The following is a 13,911-nucleotide window of genomic DNA, read 5'->3' on the forward strand; positions in this document are numbered from 1 at the left end:
AAGGAAAATTACAAAGGACCCAGAATTGAACCTTGTGGAACCCCTTTGGTTAGAGAAGCAGTGCAAGCTGAACTTGGAGAACTTGCTCGCCCTAACAGAGAATATCCTTCCAAATAAGTAGTAGGAAAACCAGTCTAGTCATGATATAGAGATACTAGCCAAAAGCTTGAGGCTGTTTGTGGTCAACAAGATGCATGTCCCATCACCAGCAAAGACTTTATTGTTTAAAACTGTTGCGAGTTCCTCTTTTAATAAACAACACATTACACCTCCCTGAAATTATCCCAACACAGCCACTGGCCTTCAAAGTATTACTGTAATGGTCAAAATAAGTATGCAGTGAAAGAACAACCTATATATTAAATGTTATTTGTGTTCTACACGTCTCATCCAAAAATATGGAAAAAGTTAAAAAGACTGGCGAGACAAGACAACATTTCACACTTCGCAAAACTGATGCATACCGATACCTGGGTACTGCCTGGGCATGCCTAAGCTGACTATGTTTAGGTGATGAAACCCACCCTCCAAAACAGAAAAAAGAAAAAAACAGAAAGAGGTAGAAACACTAACAGAGAGACACTGCAGTTAAAACTTTTCCTTTAACCTTCGATATCCAAATGACACTAATTACTGCTTACTGCCTTTTCGGACATACTTAGTCACACAGAAATACATTTCTGAAGAAAAGCCAGAACACCAAGACTGAATGACAGAGTCAGTACTGACAGGCATGTGGGTATTCATAGTATGTCAAAGGCAAACACAAATCTGTATTGATACCCACCACTGCCAATAACGACACACACACACACACACACACACACAACTGTCCAGAGTACACACGCACATTAAAACTGAGAACACGCAATGTGACTATCTGAAACAGCAACAATAAGGAAATGAAGGAAACACTTTTCCTAAGATCTGTATCACAATACATACGCTGAAAACCAGCAGACAGAAACAGCAGAGCTTTGATTATGTACATTACCATGAGGTTGACAGTATCTTTTAAACATTTGAGCCCCCGCTCTCATAATCCAGGCACTGTACCAGAATAATCCGTAAGCGCAACAGGCTGCTGGGAAACACACAGAGAGCCAACAAATCTTCCCACAGCTGTTATCACACTCCCTCTTTTTCTCCTCCCTCCTTCTAGCACTACCCTCCCCCTCTTTCTTTCTCACTCTCGCTCAACAAGGTTTTTCACACGTCTCCTGACTTGCAAACACGGTACATAAATGATCATTCACTCCCCATGCATACGGTTTCATTTTCATTTTTACTTTTATGCGCTACCCTTAGATTAACATTTGTAATACTGTAATAACTGACAGCAAGTGCTTTATCATTATTATCATTCTTATAGTTATTTTTGTTATATTATTTAATCTACACTGAAATGCACGCTAGACTTACATTCAAAGCAGAGCCCTGATTTTAAGAACCTTTTTTCTGGTAACACTCCATTCAAATGGTTATCTATTTGATAAGCTTTAAAGCATTTGTTATAGTTACATTTCCGAAAGCTACTCTTTTTGAGTGTATGTGTCTAATCAGTGCTAAACCCCACCCTGCCTCAGAAGAAATCCTCCAAATGAATAAGATGTGCATTAGCGCTGTATGGTAATGCTAACTCTGGCTAACTAACTCCTGCTAAATGCAGTTACATGCAAAACACCTGCACTGAAAATGTTACTTAAACTTAATTTACACACATTTGAAGGAAGGTAATAGGAGTTAGGAGTGTGCCACATCATATCATCAGCTATAATACAATTTTTATGGTATAAAAATGTGATATCATGATATAGGCTGGCATAGAAACGCCATGCATTTACATTCCCTGCTCTGTGCAACAATGAGACAAGCTTGGACATGTATAAGAGAGTTGCAAGTGTGACGCTGATTACTACTTCAACAACCTCCTACAAAGTACAGTACTTTGCAAGACAACTGCTCCCGCTGAAGGTGGAAACAACAAACTTGTTTTGCCAGTAGAAGATAAAATATTATCGCATACATATGGGCTAGATAGGAGAAGATGCTTGCAGCTGCTATTGAACAAATGGCTCCACCATTGGCCCACTCACTGACTGCACTCGATATGACAGGAAGAACAAATAGTGGTTACATGATGGAAATACAGGACTTTAAGCAGCTAGTCAAAAAGTTTGACACAAGACACACTACGAAAGTTCGAAAACATTTTTCAGTTTTATTGTGTGACAATATTACGTCACATAGTATTAGTTATTGATTTATGCTGTGTCACTGGATATAATGGTGTCTCACTATTATTGCACTATAATGCTGCTGGGACCTTGTTTCTATATATTCATACTCCAAATTAGGAAAAGTGTTATCAATAGCAATCACTGGAAAAGAAAGGTGGAATATGCCCTTCAATTACTTATAAATGCTGTTGCTTTCAAGCAGTAAGCATCAATAAATCATAATTCAGCATTTATTTTTCTATATATATATTCACAAATATATAATATTATCGCAAATGTTCTTGAAATATTCTGATATACATTTAAGTTACATTGCCAACACCTGATGACAAGCAAATCCTGTTTGTCATTAGCGTGGGCGATAAGTCAACATACAATAGAATACAATCCAAATAGAAAACAAGTAATATATAATTACTATAGATAGTCCAGATAATCCATACATATAATGGACACCTGGGTGAAAATCAAATCTCAGGATGTACCACATTTCACGGATCACATTAACTTGGTGGACCGAGACATCAAATTCACCAGGGAGGATAATGAAAAACGGCAGGTTAGCCTTCTTAGACTGTGAGATTTCCATTAGTAATGGGGACATCTCAAACCTCATGTGTACCAGAAACTTACACATCAGTATTTAAGGTTTGACTCTCATCATCCACTGGAGCATAAACTGGGTGTCATCAGGACGCTACAACACAGAGTGAACACCATCCCCACAGACACAGCGGCCAGGGAAGCAGAAGAACATCACATCAAGAAGGGCAAAGGGAAAGACCATCTCTGAATCGAGGAGGGGGCCTAAGGGTACGACTTTTCGCCATCGTACAATGCTGTGATTGCAGCCATTTCCCAACTTTCTGTGAATGGTACTCATGGCCATTGATCAGTGGGCTTTGATCAGTGGTTGTTGATCAACGGTCATGAGAAATTGCATAATTATGACACTTTTATTGTGTCAGCAGACTATTTGGGGTCATTGTCATGCCAGAAAAATGAGGCCTTTGCCAATCCAACACTTTCCAGATGGTATGGTATGGTGGATCAAAATCTGACAGAAGTTTACTGTTTTCATAATTCCATCAATTACGAATACAGTTTCAAACCATGACAGTTTTTACTTATGGCTGTAGACACTCCTCTCTATACACATTGATAATAACTTGATTCATCACTTCATAAGACCTGTTTTCTTGTACGCTCAAGTAATTTGAAGTGATAATAATTTACTTTTGCTTTGATGTAGAAGGTTCCTGAAAACAGATAAAATCTTTAATTTAATTTACAAGAATAAAAAGTACAATAATTAAATATAAATTAGAGCACAACAGGTAGTTAAATGCTTACAGCACTGAAAGCCTTTCCAGTTATTCAATTAATAAAACAGATCTGTTTTAGTTTAAAGTGAGAATGTAAGTACACCATAAAATAAAAAAATGCTATGTGCTGAATTATTAAAGCTGAGGTTCACTTCCATAGTTCATCAGGTAAAGGAGCCTTATTTTTTTCAATTACTGAATACAACAGAAAAGCTTTAAGTTGTCAGCTTACTAAGTTCTGCCTCCTCATGCATTTTACTAAATTGGCATAGTCCTGTAAGTGTTGTAGGAACATGCCTGATTCCAGCTATACCCCTTGGGGCAGTGCTTATCTCTTACACAGTAATAAATGACAGGAATGCACATGCAAAATGCAAACCCAGAGACAAACACGCACAAATATGGGTGGGTGTGTTATAAATCTTTTCATTAACAGTTTGTTCACATATAGATCAAAGAGCACGCTGCAAATGACAAGTCTAGTGTCCTTGGACCTCTCCCTTTCTAAAAGGAAATAAAAAATATAGAAATAAATAAAATAATATAATATAATAATTAAAAACCTGTAGCAGCTGGATAGCGTAGTGGTTAGACTACACTCCTTTGGAGCAGAGGATCAGAGGACAGCTGGATACTGGAATGCCTAGAATTGTACAAGATCAACAGGACCCTAAGAGCCTTCATCAGGAACTCAATGGGGATGTGACGTACAACACTAGAGGCCAACTCCAAGCCCATAGCACAAGTCACAAGTCAAGTGCGGGATCTGCATAGGCCTGAACCCCCTCAGTGAGATTATTAACAAGACTGGCTACGGATACCGACTACGGAACGGAGCAGTTGTCAGCCACCTCCTGTACATGGATGACATCAAGCTGTATGCCAAGAGTGAACGAGACATCGATTCACTGATCCACACTACCAGGATATACAGGATATATTCGGGCTGGAGAAGTGTAGTTGGATGATAACAAAGAGCGGGAAGGTAGTCAGAACTGAGGGGATCGAACTACCAGAAGGCAACATTGCAGACATAGAAGACAGTTACAAGTACCTGGGGATCCCGCAGGCGAATGGGAACCATGAAGAGGCAGCTAGGAAAGCTGCAACCACCATGTACCTGCAGAGGGTCAGGCAAGTCCTGAGGAGTCAGCTGAACGGTAAGAACAAGATCCGGGCTATCAACACGTACGCCCTACCCGTGATCAGGTACAATAAGTACCCGATCACCATATATATACATATATATATATATATATATATATGCACAGAAAACAGATGGCAGGAGCAAAACAGCACCAACTGGTAGATAGAGCAGTCGCCCGAGACTACAAGACCAGACTGACCAACCTGTGCACTGCCTGGATCGACTAGAAGAAAGCCCACATATGGATCCTGGAATGCCTAGAACTATGCAAGATCAACAGGACCATAAGAGCCGTCACCAGGAACCCAATGGGGATGTGGCGAACAACACTAGAGCCAAACTTCAAGCCAAGTGGCAGAAGTTACTGTCAAGGCAGGATCTACCAAGGAGATGCTCTCTCCCCACTGCTCTTCTGAATAGGCCTGAAGCCCCTCAGTGAGATTATCAACAAGACTGGCTACAGATGCCGACTACGGAATGAAGCAGTCGTCAACCAACTCTTCCACAAGAATGTCGTCAAACTGTCTGCCAGGAGTGAACGAGACATCAATTCACCAGTGATAGATGGCCATGGTGATAGATGTAGATATACTGAGTGATACCAACACAGGGCATACATGTAGCCAAGTGGCTGGCATAATATACAAGAACATCTGTGACCAGTATGGCCTGTAAGTACCAAGGAATCCTTAGCCTCCTGTGAAGACATTTCATTTCTAGAAGAAATGGAAGAAAACGTATGTATGTATATATACATATGGGATTGGCAACTCTCCCCCTTATTTAGAAATGTGTAAGAAAATATGGATTAATTTTTTATCCTTTTATTTCTCACCTTCACTATCTCTACTCCATGCAAGTTCACTTTTCCACTCTCCTTCTCATTCACACACATATATTCTGTCTTGCTTCTATCAACTTTCATTCATTTTTGCTCAGTCTTTCCATTTCTACATTCATCAGTTCCTCAAAGTATTACTGCTATCTTTTCGATAGAGGTACTCCCACTCTTTCATTTGTAGCACATTTCCATTTTCATTTCCTTAATAGCTCAATCTTTCTGCCTAGCCAATTGATACAAGTCCCCTTCTCATTCCTTAGTATCCAGTCTCACATTCACTACAAGCCTTTATCTTCGCCATCTCTCTTTGCTGTATGCCTGGCAATCCAGCACTCCTGTCTACTTTCTTTAACTCCCTGACTATTCTTTGCTAACCCCTTCATTTGAATACTTTCCTTCACTTCCTTATTCCGCAACTTCCACAACAAGTCTCCTTCTCCTTTTTCTCTGTGTGGAGGATGCACCAAATACCAAAAATCAAATCACCTTTTCCAGTGAAACAATATGGTACTCTCTCTGAGCTTTTAATCTGAAAGATCTTAATCCAAAAGTATGCATTAAAGAAATGTTAAACCGCCTGTATATGCTGGCGTCTTGTCCTACCTCAGTGTGCTACGTATGATTCCAGTTTGCTATGCAGCGCCTTCCATGCGGGCTGACTGTCAGCCTGATCGCCTCCTGCTATTAGCTCCTTAGCGCTTCCTTGTCCACCTGTCACTTCCTCCTCAAGCCAATGTCAGGGGAAAAAAACAAAACTGAGTCACCCTGAGGTTTGAACACTACCTTCACTGTTTGTGTGCACTTTTGTTTACAAAGTGCTTTCAACATGTGTATATCCTTGAATCACTGTGTGTGTGTGTTGGTATGTGGCTGTGGCTGGTTTGGGTGTGTATAAATAGCTCACTGGGGAGGGACAGAGGCTTACAAAGCAGCTGACTCAACACATTCTAGTTTGAGTGTGTGCTCATCACACAGAGCAGTATGGCTGGTGCTCTTGAAAACACTGCAAAACTCTGTCCAGCCAATGTACTACATACTTACTAACTATAAAACCTTACCATTCTGTTTAGACACCTGGAACAGTACATTAGAAAAATAAAACATATTCAGTATAATGACGTCAAGCTAAACTGTGAATGACAGTTATACATCTGACTAAACTAAAATAGCAAAACAATGTGAAATGTTAGGAAATACTTTTGTGTTTGTAGCATATCCAATAGCAAAGAAAAACCCACACATATCTCTGACATAGAATAACATCATGTTAGGAAATCTTGCTACCTTTAGGAGTATGTATCATTAGCCTCCATCTCACCCTATCCCAAGCATCTTTCTCTGTCACATCAACCCTTTGCATAGCCTCCTTCACTAAATCCATGAACCTTCTCTGTGGTCTTCCTCTTTTCCTCTTGGTTGGTAGCTCCATATTCAACATCGTTGAGGGCATGAGTTGTTTTTTTATAGCATGTTTAATGACATATCAGAATCTCAGAGATTGACAGAATATACAAAGGGAGATGCAGCAAGATGACAGTTTGACGAAAGACCTTTGGACAAAACTCTGCGAGTTCTTTGCTTCCATTTTGACTTTTTCTCATCCTATACCAGTGCTGATCTGGAGGTTTTTTCTGAGTGGTGACACTTATTGTTCAATGGAAATACTCTGTGCACCCTAAGCGAAGGTGCATGCAGAGCAGTGACGATGTCATTGTTGGCGTATGAAGAGATCAGTGCACTGGGGCCCTTACACCTATCTCCATCTCAGTTACACATATGTGTCGCCAGAAAACCACATCATCTGTAAAACACTGACATTCATTTCACTTATTGAAGACTAAACTTTGGACAGAAAGGCCCACAAAGAAACAGCAACTGAAGCCGCTGCAGTAAAAGCCTGGCAGCACATTAAAAACAGGAAACCCAACATCTGGTGATGTCCATGAAATCAAGACTTCAGGCGCCATTGCCAGCAAAGGGTTTTCAAACAAGTATTAGAAATGAACATTTTGTTTTCAGTTATTTAATTTGTCCAATTACTTTAGAGCCCCTGAAAGAAAGGGATTGTGTTAAAAATGCTTTAGTTCCTCACATTTTTATGCAAGCTTTTTGTTAAACCCACTGGAAAGTCTGCACTTCAACTGCATCTGAGTTGTTTCATTTAAAATTGACAGTGGTGATGTACAGAACCAAAATTAGAAAAAAAGTTGTCTCTGTACAAATATTTATGGACCTGACTGTGTCTTTGGACTATGAGAGGAAGTACCCAGAGGGAATAGGTAGAAATAAGTGCTTGTATGAATTGATGTAAATGAATGGGGCATGTTGTACAGAGCACTTTGCTATATATGAATATGTCCATTTACCACCTATGGTATCAATTTCAAAATCCTACGTTGCCTTGAACTAAGCCTGGAATGGCGCAGCTACATCTGCAGCCTGTCCACAGCATGGACACAAGCATTTCACTACATGTTGTACTGTGTATGTGACAAATAAAATTAGAATTTGATCTTTTAGTTAACCCTAGAACAAGATCATGGACAGAAATGAGCTTTCTCTGAAGGGTGAATGGGCTTTTCCTTAGCAATAAGGTGAGGAGTTCAGCCATTTGGGAGGCACTCAGAGTAGAGTCACTACTCCATATTGAAAGGAGCCAGTTGAGGTGGTCACCTCCAAAGTAAGGTGTACCAGTCAGGGTACATCCTACCGGGAGAAGTGCAGGCTACACTCTGGACACGCTTGAGAGATTACATGCTTCGGCTGCTGACTTGTGACTCAATTTCAGATAAGCAGAAAAAAATATATAGCTGGATAATGTATTTTATTTTAGATTTTAACTTTTATTAACGTGGCTGTCATGAATTTTCAAATAACATACACAACGTGCATGATTTCTAATGCACTGTACAATGCGCCACACTTTTTAGTCAGAATATATTAGTTATTAGTTATTGAAGTAACATGCTTTCATATCATATTTAACATCGGTTTAAGTAGCAAGTTTTTTGTTGTCTGTTTGGAGTATAACCTGTTGCGTTCATAATGCACGACCCGAGGTGCCCCACATAACCGGCATGATTCATTATTGAAGAAAATGCCTTTTTTTGGTTTTTGACATTATCTATGAAATAGTTTAAATTTAACTTAATATCTGACTGTTTCTTAGTTTGAGACTACTCAGATTAATTTTTTTTCTCTAGTTTAGTCGACTTGGAAATTAGTCACCAGCCATTCCTAGTTTAAATCGACCTCTGCTTCGTTTTTCCCCTTGACGCACTCGGGTGTGGACCAAAACAGCCACACCGAGACCCTTTGTAGGAGGTGGCCTAAGGTGTTCATTTATGGAATGAATGTGATCAGAACTGATCCAAACCAACTATCAGATACCCAAATTTGAGATAAAAAAAAAAGAAAAAGAAAAAAAAAAAAGAGATAAAAAAACATCCCGTTGCCACTTAGGCTTTATATTCAATGTTTTTAGAGCACTCTGTAACTATATAATTAATTGCCCATCCTATTTAGAGCATCTTTTCAGTGGAATAAGTTGCCTTATGCAATTAGAGAATTGGCTTCTATTCATAATTTTAAAAATCACCTAAAAGCCTATTTAGGCAGTTTTTAATTTATTTGTAAAAATTGTAGAGGGTAATGTCACTTGTAATGGAAATTGTGTATTTTGTTTGAGTGTTGTTTTTTTTTATAATTTTTAATATTTACATGTTTACATTTTCAGAATTGTAAAACCTTATTGTGGATGTAAGAGCCAAATTATGTGGACATTTTTGCATCTAACTCATTGTGTAACATTTTATTTGGTGGTATTTGATGGTTTGGGCCCCAGGAAGACTAGCAACCACTGTTGTGGAAGCTAATGGGGTTCCTTATAAATAAACAAATAAACAAATGTGGCAAGGTACTATAAATGCGCAAAGGTCATATGCAATGTTGCCTCTAAGCTGCGCGCATGCGCAATTGCGTACTGCTGGCACGGTCTCTGCGCACAGAAAATCTGCATTGCGCACAAAAAAAAAATCTAACCTGAATTGCAATTAAAATTAAAACTTTAATGATTCTGTTTTGCAGTGTTAGTCAGTAAGTGACTGGCTGCTCCCATATGGGATTAGAACGATGCCACCTTATCCCATAGTCCAGCCAATGATGTGATTCACATTCGTATATACGCAGCTAATCAACGTGGTTGACAGGCTACGACAGCGTCCTTATGTGCGACACCGGTGTTTTAGCTAGCAAAGCGGCGTGGCTGATGTGGAGTGAAGCCACGTTAATGACAACGTGTACAACCATTGGAGATGTGAGCAGGACAGACGGAACAATTGACGGAAAAAGTTTATACTTTATACCAGTTTTTAAATTGTGTTGATCGGCCACGTAAAACCAGAGTTATGATAAAAATATCTGCAATGTTTGTTTTTTTCCTGAATACTGTCGTTGTTTATATTTACTGCGGGAAGAAACGGTAAAAACGGCGTTTTATAAGGAAAATGCTTGAAAGCACTCTCCGCCTGTGAGCAAAAACAAAACCAAAAAAACTCCACCCTTTCCTATTGGTGGAAAAATGTACCATGTCGACCAATCATAAAATGATATGGCAACATGGCATTTAGGTGTTTAGGAAGGGGGGAAGTTTTGGAGTGACGGCGGTGGTTTGAGATTTGCAACGTTTAGCGCAAATCTTGTGTAGTTAGTGTGTAGTGTAGTCCAAGGGTGTAGATTTGGTTTTGGCATTGGTGGGGACAGATGATTCAACCACCAAACCCTGCCCTGTTTCTTTTTGTTTTTCCCTTTTTGACTTTGCTCCTTGATAAAAAAAAAAAAAAGGAGAAATATACTTGCCAGCATATGCTATTCTATATGCTTTTAAACCATTTAAAATTACAATTCATCTTTTTATATGTGAATCATATAATGTTAAATTACAAAATACACTCCTAAAATGGCGGCGCGTTAGCTAGACGCACACTTCCCTCCTCCGTGAATCTTTGCCAAGACACCTAACATAATATCAACTTTTGAAGTTAAACTCTAACGGTATCCACGCTTAGGACTCTTTTATGTCGTCTGCACCAGGTAAATCGGGCAGGGGTCGTGGTAAACCCTCACAACCTAAAATTGATTTCGGACCAACTAAACAAAGTGGAAAAGCTAAAGCTAGCGCCATGTCGGAAGAGTCAATTAGCGCTGAAGAGGAAGGACCAAGTCACGCTCCGATTCTTGAAGCTATCAAAGACTTGAAAACCGACTTCTCCAACAGGTTTGACGGAATAATGGCTGCAATTGAGGGAGTGAGAAACGAGGTCGGAGAGTGTAAGGAGCGTATTGTAAATGTCGAGACACGCATTTCCGACACTGAGGACACGGTCGATAGCCTTCAGAGAAAAGTCCAGAGTCTCGAAAAGAAAACCAGAGATATGGAGGACAAAGTAATGGACTTGGAAACAAGGGCCAGGAGGGCTAACCTGAGACTGGTGAATTTACCGGAGAAGGTGGAGGGAACGGATGCTTGCGCATTTCTGGAAACCTGGATCCCGGAGACGCTGGACATCCCTCTGCTGAAATCAAAGCCATTCCTGGAAAGGGCGCATCGAATCGGCCCGAGAAACGACCCAAACGCCCCCCCAAGAACACTGATCATGAAATTCCTGAGCGATAGGGATAAGGCAATGGTGCTGAAAGCGACCAAAATCAAAAAGCAAATACTCTACGAGGACAAACCGGTACGTTTCTACCCGGACATGGCAGCCGGCATACATAAGATGCAGAAAGAGTTCGACTCCGTGAGACGACAGCTCCGCAGCATGGGGATAAGACACGGGATGCTTCTCCCCGCCAGGCTCCTGGTGACCTACAAGGATAAAATACTGACTTTTGGCAAACCGGAGGACGCAGAGACTTTTGTTACGCGGATCCAAGCAGAGCGGGATGAATAGCGATACGGATAGAGTTGGTAAAATAATTGAACGTTTTGCTTGGCAGCTAATTCCTGGGGCTACTGTGAACTGATCATTGAAATATATTCACACTGAACATCTGTACATGCCTCCGTTATATCTGTACGGGGGTTAAAGACGCTGGTGATTACCTGCATTGTGAGTATACCCCCCCCCCCCCTTCTTTTTTTTGGGGGGGGATCGATTACTTTTTGTTTTCCAGGAGGACTCTCTGAGTTATAGTTACATTTAAATAGAGTTAAAGCACAGTAGACCCCTAACATTTAATTTATTTACATGGGTATATTTGGGATAGCAATAAATTCATGGCAAAGCAATTATTATTTGTATGTAAAAGCTAACAATGGAGGGAGTGTTTAAGTTTAGGATAAGTCAATATCAATAATGTTGGATCATTCCTCAATAACTGTGGACTGGTCATTAGCATTACCGGAGTGTGTAGTAAGGAGAAGGGGAAACTGGCCCTCAGGTCAGAGGGGTTGTGTTCAATGGTTGATGCAGTTAGAAGCATCTGTGTTGTCTGCATTGTTTTGGTTGTTTAAAGGTACACTTCTATATACTAGCATGAGAAGATCATCTGAAAATTGCAGCTATGTCCAATGTTTTAGAAATTAAGATGACATCGTGGAACTGTAGAGGGCTGCAAAAACTTAAAAAAGTTAAACAAGTGATGAGAAGGTTAAAAGATATGCATTCCAAAATAATTTTTCTCCAAGAGACTCATCTTACTGGAAAAGAGGACTTAAAGATTAAGCGGAGATGGCAGGGAGAGGTATTTTCAGCACCATTTAACTCCCAAGCGAGAGGGGTTTTGACTCTAATACACAAGTCCGTCCCCTTTAATGTTTGTAAGGTGATTGCAGATAGGATGGGAAGGTATTTGATTGTTCAGGGTACTCTCTATACAGAACCTCTGATTTTAGTTAATATTTATGCCCCAAATAAGGATGAACCATCTTTTTTTAATAACCTGTTCTGCACGCTGTCAGCACTTAGTGGTCAATATATTTTAGCGGGAGACTTCAATTGCACTCTGAACCCAAGTATAGATAAATCATCACATTTAGACAAATCTCATAGCCAGAGTAGGGAAACCATTCTTCAGTTTGCTAAGGAATTAAATCTTATGGATATATGGAGAGACAGGAATCCTGGTGTATCGACATATTCATGTTATTCAAGCACACATAAATCATACTCACGAATAGACTACTTTTTAATCTCAGCAAGTCTGTCCTATAAAGTGAACGGTTGTGATTATGGCAGTGTCCTTATCTCAGACCATGCCCCAGCCAGTCTGGTCTATTTGGATCCAGGGCTAGTACGAGATCCCCCAAAATGGAAATTTCAGCAAAAATGGATAAAGGACAAAGACCTACTGGCGTACCTTGACAAACAAATTACTGATTACTTTGAGCTCAATACTTCTGAAACATCTCCGTGTATTAGATGGGAAGCATTCAAAGCCTTCATTAGAGGCCAAATAATTAGCTTCACAAGCTCAAAATCTAAGAAGGCCAGACAAAAGCTGAAATTATTGGAATCGAAAATTAAAGCTACTGAGGATATGTACTTTAAGAACCCCTGTCCCAAGCTGCACCAAAGTTTGCTGTTATTAAGAACCCAATATAATGAAATCTCAGCTTCAAAAGCTACAGCTAACTTATTAAAACTTAAGCAGTCCGTTTTTGATCAAGGGGAGAAATCAGGTAAAATTCTGGCTTGGCGTATAAAACAATTCCAATTGGAAAGATCAATCACTGCACTTAAAAATGATAAAGGGGAAACGATCTCTGACCCTGCTGCAATAAGTGACTCTTTCAAGGCCTATTATGAAAGGTTATACAGTTCTGACTTAAACCCAGGTGAACCAGACCCCAATTTTTTCTCTTTTCTTGACAATATGAATATCCCCAGAATAGAAGAAGAGGAATCCTTGAGACTGGGGGCTAAATTGACTCTGGACGAAATCTCAGAGGCAATAATGAGTATGAATTCTGGAAAGGCTGCAGGGCCAGACGGTCTGCCAATTGATATCTATAAAAAGTTTGTATCCAAATTAAAGGCACCCCTTTTGGAAATGTTTTCTGAATCTGCTCAAAAGGGGATACTCCCACCCACTCTGAGAGGGGCCTTAATTACACTTCTTCCCAAACCTGGAAAATCGAATGATAAATGTGAAAACCTGCGGCCAATTAGCCTCTTAAACTCAGATTTAAAGATACTCTGTAAAATTCTAGCAAAGAGACTGGAGGGCCTTTTGCCAGACATCATCAAGGAAGATCAAAATGGGTTCATGGTTGGGCGTCAGGGATTCCACAATGTTCGACGAGTGTTAAATATTTTACACGAGCAAGGGGGGTCTTCAGATACAGCTTTCTTGGCA

The 13,911-nt window shown here is 39.9% G+C and overlaps 1 protein-coding gene across 5 annotated transcripts in view; it reads right to left on the reverse strand.

The window, feature by feature from the left end:
• The window catches only part of LOC120718052 (kinase suppressor of Ras 1-like), a 69,425-nt gene that overhangs the window by 26,281 nt on the left and 29,233 nt on the right, over positions 1-13,911 (reverse strand). Inside the window, exon 1 of one of the 5 annotated variants that reach the window (XM_040006373.1) lies at positions 6,157-6,675. The exons of 3 other annotated variants lie outside the window; for them this stretch is intronic. Coding sequence is in view for 1 of the 2 variants with exons in the window: in XM_040006372.1 (XP_039862306.1) it covers positions 995-997 (3 nt within the window). In the remaining variant the exon portion in view is untranslated. Of the gene's footprint in view, positions 1-994; positions 2,967-6,156; positions 6,676-13,911 lie in introns of those variants that run through there. One more of the 5 variants, XM_040006372.1, reaches the window with a different exon arrangement.

Source organism: Simochromis diagramma, unplaced genomic scaffold, assembly GCF_900408965.1.
Source record: "Simochromis diagramma unplaced genomic scaffold, fSimDia1.1 OVJJ01000024.1, whole genome shotgun sequence".
Lineage (NCBI taxonomy): Eukaryota > Metazoa > Chordata > Actinopteri > Cichliformes > Cichlidae > Simochromis > Simochromis diagramma.